Source organism: Bos grunniens, chromosome 23 (assembly GCF_055505025.1).
Source record: "Bos grunniens cultivar Pamir isolate PY7600 chromosome 23, Bosgru_T2T1.0, whole genome shotgun sequence".
Lineage (NCBI taxonomy): Eukaryota > Metazoa > Chordata > Mammalia > Artiodactyla > Bovidae > Bos > Bos grunniens.
In genome coordinates, this window is record NC_141187.1 from 11010050 (window position 1) to 11024330 (window position 14281).

Sequence of the window (14281 nt, forward strand, 5' to 3'; positions counted from 1 at the left end):
TAGAGTCACTGTGAAGAGTAAATGAGCTTGTGTATATAAACCCCTAAACCCAATGCTTGGTCCCTAGGAGGCAATGGACATTAGTTCTTATTGTGAATAATAACATCATGTGCTCTTGGGGGAGGAAGGCTAGATCATAAATGTATCGATCTCTGAATGTCAAACCCACTTTGAGGAGATTAAAGTGGTCACAACTCAAAAATCATTTTGTCACCAAGTGTCAAATTCCATTTTGCAGCTTCTGTTAGGTAAGCTTGACTCCTAGGGTAGGGGGAGTGGGGGTAGAATCCCCCTCCCCCACTCCCACCTCTGCCTTGTTCTGTAACGGATGCCTGGAGGATCAAGGATTAACAAGTCTGCCAAGGTTTTGGGGTGGGGGGTGGCAACTTAAATAGAGCCTTCAGTTCACCTCTCTAGCTGGGCTCAAGCACACTGTTTAAGTGCTCAGAAAAATAAGGGTGGCAAGGAGTGGTGGAGAGGGGTCAACCTCAAAGGCCCAGAGAAAATTCAGACCCAGCTTGGAGTGTCCATGGCCTTGGAGGCTGTTTTGGGCTGGCTGATGGAGGGAGAAGGGGACTGACAGCTTCAACCTCCCAGAGTCCAACTTTCCTCCAGGGCTTGCTCAGCCCCCCACCCTTACCACCCAGAAGAGTGCAGAACCCCTGGTGAATGGGGGAGCCCAGGTGGGAGGTGGGCAGATGAGAGCAGGGGTGACAGGCAGCAGGATGCCACGGCTGAAGAAGGAAGTATAAATATAAAGCAGCCAGTGTAGGACTGGACAGAGGCCATATGAAACACACGGTACATTCCGGCCCCAGCGTAACAAACTGTACCAGCCTTTTTCAGAGCTGGGAGCACTGAGGGGAGGGAAGAGAGCAGAGGTTCCTTCGAGGTTGGCCCTGCCTCCTCCTCCCCCACTTCTCCCACAGCAGGGAAAGTCCCGATGTTCCTTTTGCAACCACAGGAAACCTCCTATCCCTGCTCACACTCTGTACCCAGTGTTCCTCTCAGCAGCTCCAGACTGGGAGGAAGCAACAAGGGGGGTAGGGGCTAGGGGAGGGGAGAGCCACAGCAGCCCAGGTCACATCAGGGGAGGTGGCAAGCATCCCTGGGACACTGACTCACAGAGTCACAGCCTGGAAATGCTGCAATGGAGGCACAGACGACAACGACGGAGAGCTGTAGGGAAGGAAGTGCCTGGCCCAAGGTCACACAGCCAGTTGTGCACCAGGGAGGGACCAGAGGGCATCCAGAGCTGGGCAGTGCTGGGCAGCTCTCTTGGGTGTAGTATGTAGGAGCGGCAGGCCAGGGAACAGGCAGTGCCTGGGGAGTGAGAGTGGGAAGCCCAGATCCAAGGCTGCCTCTGAGCTCTGGTTGGCTCTGGGCACGTCTGGCTTGGGTCCCCTCCACTCTTCCCAAACCCAGCCCGCTCTCTTAAATATTAGAGATAATGCATGGTGAAGTGCCTAGTGTGTAGGCGGGTCTGCGGTGATGTAAACCAGACTGAGTCACCTCCACACCTTCTCTCTCCTCCTCCACACACACAGCTCAAAGCCTAGAGCCTCCGGGGATCTTTCTCCCATATCACCGTCTCCTTCCCACTGATTCCCTATAGCTCTCACACATTTGGTACTCACCACCTGCTGGCTTGGGTTATTATTTAACCTCACATGCCATGTGTTTGTCTCTTCAACTGGCCTGCAAACTGCCCAAGGGCAGGAAATCATTTCAATACACCTAACATTTATTGAACATCAACTCCAGTGCCAAGCTTGGCCTGTGGGGGATGAGCTCAAGCCATGGGAGAAGGCTCAGAGAAGCAGACTTTGTTTCTGCCTCAAGGACTTTCTAATCTGGTTAGAAGAACAGGATTAGTAAACAGATCACTAGAATATGAGACAGGCCACACGCTGTGCCCTGAGAAAGGTACAGACTGAGTGTGCTGGGCTTTCAGAGGAGAGAGGAATCAGATTTGGCCGGCACTGTTCCAAACAGGCTTTATGAGCTGGAGCTTGAGAGGTGGGTAGACCTTGGAAGATGGGTCCTCCCAGCATGGGGGAAATGGCACAGCAGACTGTGGAGGTTGGAAGAAGGGAGAAGAAAGGACTTTCCGAATTGCGTTGGAAACTTTTTTAATGATCTCCTTAGCAGGGGCGAACTCATCCTTACAGATGGTAGGTGCTCGGTATCTAAGTCCTTTGTCCCCTCCTTGGTCCAGGAACCTTTAGGCCAAGCGCTCAGGGACCTCTTTCTGCAGAAGGATGGGTAAGAAGACGTGGCCCTGAATACACCCAGGTTTGGGCTGGACGAAGGGAGGGGTCGGGCTCGGGTTTGGGGTCGTGGTCTTCCACCCCGCCGCCCACTCCCACCCGCTGGTGTCCAGGCTCTTCCTACTTACTCCTGGCGTCCAGCCAGGGGGTTCCCAAGCTAGCCGAAAGTTGGGCTTGGTTTGCCAGCCCCTGGGAATCACTGGAGTCTCCAGGCTTGTGTGAAAAAAGGATCAATCAGGGAAGGGGTCGGAGGAACCGGGAGGCTCCGGGGAGATGGCTTGAACTGGCCCCCTCTAGCGGGCTTCCGTTGTCACGTGACCGCATCTCAGGTCTCTCAAGTATGGGGCTGGCGCGTTCCTTGCTCTCGTCCTCCAGACTCCTGGACTGAGCACCCGTGGGGCTGGGGTGGCAGCCTGGGTGGCTCCTCTCGCGTTTAGCTACCAATATCTGCCCCCCGCCCCTTCCCAACTGTGCTGCCCCAGGCCCCCCACTCGCCCAGGGATCCGAACCGGGACTCATGTGGGGGATGGAGTGATCTGGGTTTGCTAAGGCCGCTGATCGGGCAGAGCCTCAGGGACCCCTGGGCCGGCGGAGAGGGGAGGGGATAGGGGGATGGGTGCTAGAGTTGCGCACCAGCCCCCGACCGTCCCCGGTGTCTGCGGCGGGCCCGGCCCCAGCGTGCACTCGCGGGACCGCGGCGGCGGCGGCGGGGAGGCTGCGCGCCGAGCGCAAGCCGCGAGCACAAACAGGGCGAGGAGGCTGGTGTGAGCGCCTGGGCCGGGTGCCAGCGCGCCGGGGCTGGAACACAATGTCCCGAGCGGGCGGGCGGGCGAACGGGGAGCGAGAACAGCCTGACTCAGCAGCTGGGTAAGTGGGTGTGCTCGCTCACCAGATCAACCGCTCTTGCAGCCTGCGGTCAGCGACGACTCAACTCTCTCGGAGGCTCCCTCGAGCGGGAGGAGCGAGCTTACGGCCTACTCGCGGCTCCCTCCCCTGCCTGTCGCTCTGGACCTCCACGTGGCCGGTTCGCGCAGCCCTCTGCCTTCTCGCCCCTCCATTCTAGCGTTTCGCGCCGCCCCCCACGCCCCGGCCGGACCTGAATGGGCTCTGACCACTCGGGAGAGGCATTCACCTCACCCAGCCCGGCAGGTGTGGCCCGCCAGACAAGTTGATCGTCCCCTTCTCCCACCACTCTGGGAGGCCTCTGGAGGTCTTGGCATGGTGGGGGGTCGTAACTGTTAGTTGCAGATGGAAGTAGAAATTTGGTCTAGAGTGGAGGGGAGCAGAAGACGACGCTGGGAGAGATGGGATGGATGCAGGGCAAGGAAGTCTTCTCCATCTCTGTCCTCTGTTGACCCAGAGTTCAGAGTCTCTTCCTGTCCCCTCCCCTCAAAACCACTAGGCCCCTGAAGATTACCCCGCAGGGAAGAAGCAGGTGGGGAGGTGCTTTGAAGCCTGAGACCCCGCTTTTCTGCCTTACCCACCCTCCCACCCAAAGCCACAACAAAGACTCACGAATCCTGCCACCCAGCCACAAGGCTTCTCCTTCCTCCTCTGGGCCTCTGTCCCCTGGGGTCTGGTGGGGCCATTGTGAGGATGACAGCCACAGGGCGGGAGCTCAGATGTCTGCCCAAACCAGGACTCTTCCTGGGGGGTGGGGACCTTTCCTACACCCCAGTCTCCTGGGGTGTCTGCAAGATTTCCACCCCCCACCCCCACCCCACATCCCGGGACACAGTGTACCTGGAGTGTGCCAGGGCAGGCAGGGAGGGGCTCCATCCTCTGCCAAGTTCCAGGAAATGCCCTGGCAGTCAGCACAGTCCTGGGCTCCAGGGCCTTCCAAGGTGGGGCGGGGGGTGGGTGGGGCAGGATCCTAGGCTGCTGACATGCCTCACCTGGGCCTCAACCCCCACTTCCCAGGCATCTCGGGCACCTTTTGTAGCCAAAGTTGAGACGATGGGTGCCAACCATCTTCCCACACATACAGGCGTCCTTCCCACACATGTGCTTACCCAGCCAACGCTCACCAAATCCCTCAGTCAGGAGCCACTTTCACTGTGTCGACTCCAGCCTTCTACCTGATGGATAAAATCTTTCCACAGTATCCCAGGCCAATGTTCTGAAGCTGTTTGCATACCCACAGTGACGAGGACACTCTTTTACGAGGCAGCCACAACTCTTTAGGATGTCCCTGTGTCCAAGTCCAATCGCCTAGAGGATACCTGCTCTCACATGGCCCAGGAGGGACGGAACTCACCCTCAGGTCCCTCACACCAGCTCCTCCTCCTTGCCTGCAGTAACCTTCCTACTGCCCAAACTCACCATGAAGGAGGATTAATTCTTAACTCTTGGGCCTTCCCTGATGGACCTGGTTACGAATCTGTCTTGCAATCCAAGGGATGCCAGTTCGATCCCTGGTCTGGAAAGATCCCACATGCAATGGAGCAACAAAGTCTGTGTACCACAACTGCTGACCCCACACTTAAGAGCCCTTGAGCCACAACTACTAAAGCCCGTGCACCCAGAGCCCATGTGCTCTATAGCAAGAGAAGCCACTGCAATGAGAAACCCGTGCACTGCAACTAGAGAGCAGCCCCCACTGGCTGCATCTCGAGAAAGCCTGTGTTCAGCAATGAAGACCCAGTGCAGGCAAAAATAAAAATCTAAAAAAAAATTAACTTAAAAATTTCTTAACTGTTTTCTCTCCTTCACCATCTATTACCAAATTCTTCCCACTCCTGCTTTTATTACAAGGTGTATTGTTACTTTCCTCACGCCTTCCTTTCCAATACCATAGATTCCACCTTTGGCCCAAATTCCCACAGTCACTGCCACACTGTCCTTTCTGACCCAGGTTTTTCCTTCCTCCTACACACCCTGCTGGAATAATCTTTCTCAAACACTGTTTATTGTGTATGTTATCAACTTCAGATTCTTCAAGCACACTGGGTACACCAGCTACTAATCTGTGTGTTCCATACGAAGGGGCCCACATTCATTCATGGTGCGCCCAAACCACAGAATCCAGCACAAGGCCTGGTGCGTGGTAGGAAGGAATCCAGTGTTCCCCGAGTGTCCAGTCCATTGGGTTGTGCCTCTTTTCTCCTCACAGTTCTCTTTCCTGGCTTGGTCTCCTTGTCAGCATCAAGCCTTTTGCTTTCCTGATGCTCATGCAGGCCCTTTTGTTTTGAGCAGCCCTGGTTTTTAAATTTCCCAGAATCTTTGGGGTAGGGGTGGGGAATGAGAAGAGAGAAGCTGACATCCAAATTAACATTAGAGTGAGTGAAGTCGCTCAGTCCTGTCTGACTCTTTGCGACCCCATGAACTACCAGGCTCCTCCATCCATGGAATTTTCCAGGCAAGAACACTGGAGTGGGTTGCTATTTCCTTCTTCAGGGTATCTTCCCCACCCAAGGATCCAACCCGGGTCTCCCACACTGTAGGCAGATGCTTTACCGTCTGAGCTACCAAGGTTGTGCCAAATACCAACTCTAAAGTACTGGAGTGCTGAATGGAATGATTCTAGCTGCCTGCCTGGAGCCTGTGCTCCAGCAAGGAACAGAAAAACCACTGAGGAGGGTGGAGGGCAGAAAAGAGTGCAAGCAGTGGCTTTGGGGTTTACAGAGGGATCTTGCCATTGGAGAGTCCAGCCTGCTTAGCTCTGGGTCGCTGGTCTGATGCCCTTAAGTTGTTCTCTTTCTTGGCACCACATCACACACAAACACACAAACACACAGACCCAGTGAGCTTGATCCCATCACCACCTCATAACCCAGCTCAAAGGCACTGATAATCTCTACCCTTGGATCATTTTGTCATCAACTTCCCTCTAAGCCTTATGGGTGGCCTTTAATCTTTCCTAGATTTTATTGCTTCATTATGTCCTGTAATATTTTCAGCCTCAAATATTATAAGCTCCTTCGCGGCAGGGACAGGGTTATTTATTTACTTATTTAATATCATCTGTCTTGAAAAGAAAGACTAAGATTGGGCTCTTGGATTTTGAAGGCCACAATGACGTAGGTCCAACACTTAGCTGTATGGCCTTGGGCAAGCCTCTTCACCTTTCTGAGCCTGCTTCATCTGTAAAAGGTGAGAGAGATGCTTACCTTGCAGAATGAAAGGCAAAGATTACAGAGAACTCAAAGTGCTGGCTGCAAAGTGAGCAGACAGCAGCCTGCTCTGCGGGAGCTTTTCTTGAATTGGGGGATGCGGTACCTTAACTACTGTCCTCCAACCCCCCACTGAGACATTTCTAAGCGAGTAAAAGGACACTGTTAACAATTAACACCAGTTCCACGGAGGTAACCCAGGATGCATAGCCACTCTACCCTGACTCAAAATAATCAGCGAGGGCAGGGTTCGGATCCAGCGCCGCCAGAACGCAGTGCCTAAGCCTGATGCCAAGCACGGTCCAAGCTCAACGAACGTCTGTCGAATGAACGGAACCTGTCCGGCCCTCAGCTTTTTGAGCACCAGAGAGCGAAAAGCAAAGATTGAAAAGGCCGCCCACGCCGCCTCCCAACCCCAACGCACCCCGCACTCCCGGGTCCCAGTGTCTCTAGCAACCTTGTTTCGCTAAGCTCTCTCCTTCCCCAGCCCGCGTCTCCGCCCCTGGTTGCCTTGGAAACAGTGACGTGTACGCGAAGGGCGTGACCTCTGTCCATCCTCTCCCGGAGACCCGGGGGCCCCCTTCTCATCCCAACCAGGGAGAGGATGAGGTTGGGGTCCTCGACCTTGCTGACCCTACGCCTGGCCTGGCGCTAACTCCGCCCAGCTGGCTGCCCTCCTCGGTCGCGGGACTCGCTGGATTTGCGGGCACCCCCACCCCTAGCCCACCCGGCACCGGTGGTGAGCTGGCCTGGGGGATCCGAAGAAGGCCGGCTTCAGGCCCTAGGATCTCTCTTCATCCCTTCCCCTCCCACCCCCGACGGGCCAGTGGATCCGGAGAACCGAGGCCCAGCGCTCGGCTGGGGCCCTTCTTCCCGTGCCGCCCTGGACCGAGCTCCCGGTCCTGGGGGTGGGCGGGAAGGGTGGGAACCCCCCCATCCTCCGCCAGGGCGCGCTGGGCGCCGCGAAGCGCGGGAGGGAAAGAGTTAAACAAGGTGCCGGCGGCGGGAGTGGGGGATGGGAGCGGAGGGAAAGTGAGAGCGGGGGCGGGGGTGGGGGGGCCCGAGCGAAAGAACATCCTGTGCCCGCCGCCGGATGCGCGCGGGGCGGGGGAGGAGCGGGGAGCAATCGGAGGAGGGGGGGCAAGACGGGGGAGGCCGGGGGCGGGAGGAGCTTCGGCCTCCGCCCCACGCCCAGTCCTCCTTCTGCGGGGGGCACCGACCCTTTCGCTTCCCTGGGTTTTCGCCGCCTTTTTCCCGCGTCCCCACGCCTTCGCCGGCGTCACGAGCTACTCATAGAGGCCCGCCAGCCTGGTCCCTGGCCCGGGGTATGCGCGAGCTTGGACGGCACGGTCTCGGAGCGCGTGGGGTCCACGTCAGGGCGCGGGCTGTCCCCAGACGTGCACCTCTCCTCTCTCTGCGGGGGCAGCTCGCACGTGCAGAGCTTCCCCAGTTCACCTGGAGTCACGGGCGTACAGCGTCGCATTCAGTTCTGACGGCGCACTTCCGTATAGTAGGCGGGTATTGATAGACCCGTTTTCCGGAGGAGGAAACTGAGACTCAGATTATGGAACTTGCCCAAACCGAAGCTCGAAGGACTCCAACGCGCTTTTCATTATAAAGTAAGCTGATTTCCCCTTAGCGTCTCCTGGGCATGCAAGTGCGGGACCCCTCCTGGGTCACACTTCTTAATGGCCTACTTGCACAGCAGGTCCCTAATAGCGTGTCAGTCTCCTCTAATTAACTAGGCTGAAATACCCATGCCTAGAGTCCTGATAGAGTAAGCAGGTAGTCTTGGGGTTTTACACGCGGAAGGATGGTTTTTAGGAACTGAGTAGCCCAGGAATGGGCCGGGTGCCCCTAGCTCTCCAGGGTTAGGTATTTGGTGGGGTTGAAGGGTTCAAGGAGGACTCCAAAACTGGCAAAGAAAGTAAATGCGCTACAGGAGTTGAGATTGATTAGCCTAAAGACGACCAGAGTGGGAGGGATAGAGGATAAGGGAAGAGGCTGAATAATGTACCTTTTAGGCCTCATAGAGGCCAACCCTCTGAGTGCTCACTTCCTTCCCACCCCTGACATTTCTGTCCAGGGGGAAGCCTGCTTATAATCGAAATGATCATAGTCACATTTGGTGAGCTCTGTGTGCTGAGCACTGTTCTGATAAACCCAAGAAGTGGATGTTACTATTTTACCCATTTTATAGGTGTGGAAAATGAGGCACAAAAAGATTACAAAGCTAACTCAGTAACTGAGCAGCAAGTCTGAGTTGAACCCACGCTCACTAAATAAATTGCACCTAACATGTTGGGAAATCAACCCTGAATATTCGTTGGAAGGACTGATGCTGAAGCTCCAATAACTTTGGTCACCTGATAGGAAGAAAAGACCCTGATGCTGGAAAAGATAGAAGGCAGGAGGAGAAGGGGACGACAGAGGATGAGATGGTTGGATGGTATCACTGACTTAATGGACATGGGTTTGAGCAAGCTTCCAGAGATGGTCAAGGACAGGGGTGCTGCAGGCCATGGGGTTTTGCAAAGAGTCAGACATGACTGAGCGACCGAACAGCAGTGTGATGGGAACTTCAGCAGCATGATGGGAACATCAGCAGCCTTCAAGGTGGAAAGCTGGTGCTGATGGCCGAGAGCTGTGCTAGGGCAGCCCGTGCCCTTTTGCCTTGGGGAGGGCAGGTAAGAAACCTGGGGTTGGCTTTGTGTGTGTATGGCGTCTCAGACTTCTCTCTAGTCGATATTCCAAAGTTGGGGATTTGACAGGGGAAAAGAACCAAAACCCAAGTTCTCACCGGGAGCTGCAGCCTTCGTTTATGCTCCCCAAGAACATTCACTGTCGTGTGTTGTCACCATCATTTCACAAAAGCAAATATATTTTAATTCTCAAAAGAAGACAGACTTCATCTGAATCAAAAGCAGTTACTCCCAAGAAAGAACAGTCCTTGACTTTCCACCAACAAATACACATTTTTTTTTCTTCTATATTGTGCTGTGGATTAGCAAAAACGTATAATGGGGCGGCTGCCTCTGATCCCTCTGAATCATTTGAGAGCAGAACCAAAAAAAAAAATAGGCTTAGATATAGCAGGAAGGAATTAGCTTAGAGCCAGGAAAGAACTCCACATCTTTGGAGAGCTTTAAAGAGCAGATGAGCACTGCATTTGTTTAGGATGTGAGGGTCTTGGGGTCAGCTCCATAGACTGAGGAGGCCAGTAGCCCTGGGTTCCCCTCAGAAGAGGGCTGGAACTCTGTTCTGAAGGACCTCTCCTCGGAGCCATCAGGGGAGTCTGAACCTAGAACAGTTCCATCAGGCAGCCATTTCCTGCCCAGAGTTCATGGAGCCTGATAGGTGGTCCCACGGCAGTGGAGGAAGGGGGCCTCCAGCGGCCTCTGTCACCTTTCACTGCGGGGAGTCTGTGTAGTCACCCACTGGTGGGCTGGGCCCCGCAGACCTGTAAGTCTCAGAGTTGCCCAACCTTGAGACCAAATAAAGAGCCTAGGACAGCAACAAAGACATTCATAGTGCTGAAGGCTGGTGGTAGTATAACCTCAGCCTACAGGGTATAGAGGCACTTTTTCTCCAGTCAGTCAGTCAGTCAGTTCAGTCGCTCAGTCGTGTCCGACTCTTTGCTGCCCCATGAATCGCAGCACGCCAGGCCTCCCTGTCCATCACCAACTCCTGGAGTTCACCCAGACCCACGTCCATCGAGTCAGTGATGCCATCCAGCCATCTCATCCTCTGTTGTCCCCTTCTCCTCCTGCCCCCAATCCCTCCCAGCATCAGAGTCTTTTCCAATGAGTCAACTCTTCCCATGAGGTGGCCAAAGTACTGGAGTTTCAGCTTTAGCATCATTCCCTCCAAAGAAATCCCAGGGCTGATCTCCTTCAGAATGGCCTGGTTGGATCTCCTTGCAGTCCAAGGGACTCTCAAGAGTCTTCTCCAACACCACAGTTCAAAAGCATCAATTCTTCGGCACTCAGCTTTCTTCACAGTCCAACTCTCACATCCATACATAACCATTGGAAAAACCATAGCCTTGACTAGATGGACCTTTGTTAGCAAAGTAATGTCTCTGCTTTTGAATATGCTATCTAGGTTGGTCATAACTTTCCTTCCAAGGAGTAAGCGTCTTTTAATTTCATGGCTGCAGTCACCATCTGCAGTGATTTAGGAGCCCCCAAAAATAAAGTGTGACACTGTTTCCCCATCTATCTCCCATGAAGTGATGGGACCAGATGCGATGATCTTAGTTTTCTGAATGTTGAGCTTTAAGCCAACTTTCTCACTCTCCTCTTTCACTCTCATCAAGAGGCTTTTCAGTTCCTCTTCACTTTCTGCCATAAGGGTGGTGTCATCTGCATATCTGAGGTTATTGAGATTTCTCCTGGCAATCTTGATTCCAGCTTGTGCTTCTTCCAGCCCAGCGTTTCTCATGATGTACTCTGCATAGAAGTTAAATAAGCAGGGTGACAATATACAGCCTTGACGCACTCCTTTTCCTATTTGGAACCAGTGTGTTGTTCCATGTCCAGTTCTAACTGTTGCTTCCTGACCTGCATACAGGTTTCTCCATTAGGAGCTGGATTAACTTTAGTAGTCTTAGGTGGGTCTAGTATAAATCCAGGTGAAATCTGTAATTCCCTTGCCAATCCTACTCCCCACGAGGCAGCAAACCCAAAGCACCAGGGACTACCTGCCAGTCCCTGGATCACTTGGTAATGTGTTCCTCTGGGGGTGAGATGCTGGGGTGAGAGCAAAAGTAAGTTGTTGTCCTGATAGTAGGCATTCGTCTTTAGGCGGTTAACTGTTAAGCTCAGACTGTATTGACTAGTCACTTCTGGGTTAACATAGCCCTGGGCTCATTGCCCCTGGGATGCTCAGTTTGAATTCTTAGAGCTTAAGTTAGCCTCTGGTCCACCCGTGGAAAGAACAGGTTTCCATTTCAGTTGTTAAGTTGTTCTTTCATCCTTTCCATTAGCCTGGTGGAAGTCGGGGGAGGGATGTCCGTAAGGCAAGTGGAAAGGCCAATGTGTGTCATTTTTATCAGCCCGTTCCTGAACTTCATGCCTGGTTAAGTGGAGTCTTTGGTCATTATCAATGTCCATGGGGGTCCTGTATTTCACACACAGCTATCCTAGACCCCAAATAGTGAATTTTTGCATTGCTAGACCCAGGTAAGCCTTTTGTAGTGTAAGCTGCACATGGCTGTTGTCCCTTCGCGGTCTGTATCATTGCTCTGCCCCCTTCTACAGCTGGGACCAGAAGCCCAGGAGTACTCTTTGTTGTTGTCACAGGCCCCAACCAGACTTTTCAGCCACGTCCAATTCACCAGCCTGTCCCTGAATTAAGATCCCCTAAAGCCTTTGTCTGTAATTGTTTAGTGGTGAGAGGTTGGAGGTGTGTATGCTTGTCCTTTGCAGATCATCCACTTCCTTGCATTTTGTCTGTATTCACCAGCCATCCTCGTGCAGTCAGATGAGCCACAAGCATAGGGCTGCTGCTTTTAAACTGAAAACAGAGACTCCGAGGTTACCAGAGTGGAAGAGAATCAATTTAATGCAAGAGAAAGACCTCTCTCATGGCAGTCGGCTGCCACAGGGCCCCACCTGCTGGTGAACAGCCACCTCGAGATCATGCCTGCGATCTTCCGTTCCCCATCCTTGACTTCTCGACATCTTGGGTGTTCCTTTGGCCTCTCGCCTGGCTGACCAATCGTTGGGCTGCACCCCGCAGTCCTGAAAGCCTTGTGGTTGCCCCACCTCAAGACCAAAGAAAGAGTCTGGAGACAATGATGGCGACCTCAGTGGTTTTTTGGACAGGAGTTTTGGGGACGGGGTTGGTGCTGGTCTTAAGCAAAAGGTCCTGGAGCAACAACCTGTGGATTACAGCGGGCAGGCCATAACAGCAATCCTTCCCACTCAGGCTAGAAGGAGACTACTATTTATAGGGGGAATTGAGGTCAGGTTGGCTGGTCAGTTACCAAGGAAACCAGCTGGGGCACGTCCCTCACAGCCCCTCAGTTAAGAACCATCACGAGGGCAGATGTTTGCTTTAATAAATTAGCAGGTGAGATCAGCCATTAGCTGGGGCAGGGGGCAAACCTGGTCACATGCGTAGGGTGCAGGCAAAATCGGGACTGGTCAAGGGACTTCCCCAGTTGTCCAGTGGCTGAGACTCTGAGCGCCTAACGCAGGGGGCCCGGGGTTCAATTCCTGGTCAGGGAACTAGATCCCACAAGCCACAACTAAGAGTTCTCATGCTGCAATGAAGATGGAAGATCCCACGGGCCACAACAAAAGTGGCACGGCCAAGATCCCACGGGCCACAACAAAAGTGGCACGGCCAAGATCCCTCGGGCCACAACAAAAGTGGCACGGCCAAGATCCCTCGGGCCACAACAAAAGTGGCACGGCCAAGATCCCTCGGGCCACAACAAAAGTGGCACGGCCAAGTTTTTAAGAGAAGGGACAGGTAGAGCAAGGGAAGAACAAAGAGCAAGAGAACAGCCATCTTGAATGGCCTGCCCTACACCCACCTTGGGGCCGTGTCCGACTCTTCGCGACCCCATGGACTGCAGCCTACCAGGCTCCTCCATCCATGGGATTTTCCAGGCAAGAGTACTGGAGTGGGGTGCCATCGCCTTCTTTGCTGTGTAGAGGACCAGAAATGACCCTTGAGGAGGGCCGAGGATGGAAGAGAATGACCCCCCGGGAGTGTTGCTTGCAGCCTGGGGTGATGTGGATGAAGGCTCTGAGTGGATAGACTTGGCTGGCTGCTGTAGCATCCTTGGTGATGTGTTTCCACACCTCCTGCAGGCCCAGATGCAGCAGCCCAGAGCCCCAAGGCTTCCAACAGGAGCTCAAGGCCAGGCAGGAGAAGCCCTGTTCTGGGGCAGCCATGCTCAGGGCTGACTCTGGGCCTGAGCCTGGCTTGGGCTCCTCCCTGTTCTGCACCAGAAGGTGAGGCCAGAGGCTATGGGGACACTGCGGGTAAGGGGAGGAGGAGAAGGGAAGGGTCTGGTCTCACCTGCCCCATCCTAGTGGTGGAGGTGGTGGAGACTGAGGCCTCCAAAGTTGGGTTCTCCTCCTCCAGGGTGGTGGCATTTTCCAGAGGCCTCCAACCCCATCCCACCCTGTGTGTATATGTTGTGTGTGGAGGGTGGGATGGGGTGCGATACTCCCAGATTCAGGCCTCCAAGGTTTAATGGCACAGACCCACCCAGATTTTAACCCTGGAGTTTTAGAATGCTAAATCTGGGTCCTCTCAGGTTACAAATGATCAAGGCAAGGGCCCCTTCTCCTCCAGAGACACACTGGTTAAATGGGCCTGGCATCCCCGTATTCAGATTCTCTGACGTTTTTCTGTCCTCCCATCCTCAAGGAATAACAGAAGTCATAACTTGAGCATCTCCTAAGTGCAGGACTGCTGGATGTTGGAGATGCAGAGACAACTGCCCTTATGAGCTTTTGGTCAACACTAGGGAACACGTGGATGCTGGAAGATAATAGATTTGCCTTGAGACTCTGGAAAACTTTGTAAGGTGCTCGTCATCTTTTCATCCTCCGATGGAAAGAGGGGCCCTTGCCTACAGAAACACTCCGAGGCCCAGAAGTGGATCCATGGCAAAAAGATCAAAGATGGGAGGGCCAGGCAAGTGAGGGAACAGGGCTGCCGGGGGCCAAATCCCAAACCCCCGACACCCCCAACCCCGTTGGACCCCCGCAGCAAACTTCCAAACTTCCAGAAATTGGGCCTCTGCTGCCCTCTAATGGTGAAGCCCCCTTGTGGCTCAGACGGTAAAGAGTCTGCCTGCAATGCAGGAGACCCGGGTTTGATCCCTGGGTTGGGAAGATCCCCTGGAGAAGGAAATGGCAACCCACTCCAGTAATC

General features: G+C 54.0%; 1 protein-coding gene and 1 long non-coding RNA gene across 6 annotated transcripts; one reads left to right on the forward strand and one right to left on the reverse strand.

Annotated features, from left to right (window-relative positions):
* The first annotated feature begins 1834 nt into the window (after nucleotides 1–1834).
* Nucleotides 1835–14020, forward strand: LOC147346657 (uncharacterized). Of its 4 annotated transcripts, none has more exons than XM_086371354.1 (4): nucleotides 1835–2019; nucleotides 2219–2265; nucleotides 3163–3419; nucleotides 4373–5003. In XM_086371354.1, the coding sequence occupies exons 2-4, from the start codon at nucleotides 2262–2264 to the stop codon at nucleotides 4391–4393; spliced, it is 282 nt and encodes a 93-aa protein (XP_086227480.1). In that variant the 5' UTR covers nucleotides 1835–2019; nucleotides 2219–2261; the 3' UTR covers nucleotides 4394–5003. The 4 variants fall into 4 exon arrangements, 3 of the variants coding, with proteins under 3 accessions (XP_086227480.1, XP_086227479.1, XP_086227481.1); XM_086371353.1 differs by having other exon boundaries at nucleotides 3180–3419; XM_086371355.1 differs by having other exon boundaries at nucleotides 3180–3294.
* On the reverse strand, nucleotides 2116–3978 carry LOC147346658 (uncharacterized). 2 transcript variants are annotated; one of them, XR_015153083.1, is made up of 3 exons: nucleotides 3786–3978; nucleotides 2399–2483; nucleotides 2116–2251 (listed from the first exon to the last, which is right to left on the reverse strand). It is a non-coding gene; the product is annotated as an uncharacterized LOC147346658 (long non-coding RNA). The 2 variants fall into 2 exon arrangements; XR_015153084.1 differs by lacking the exon at nucleotides 3786–3978 and adding an exon at nucleotides 3160–3372.
* Nucleotides 14021–14281: the final 261 nt, after the last annotated feature.

Coding starts and splice junctions, on each gene's coding strand:
- LOC147346657 (XM_086371353.1), top strand. Junction 2,266..3,179: donor CTCTTTCTGCAGAAGGATGG/GTAAGAAGACGT, acceptor CCGCTCTTGCAG/CCTGCGGTCAGCGACGACTC. Junction 3,420..4,372: donor CACCTCACCCAGCCCGGCAG/GTGTGGCCCGCC, acceptor ATCTTTCCACAG/TATCCCAGGCCAATGTTCTG.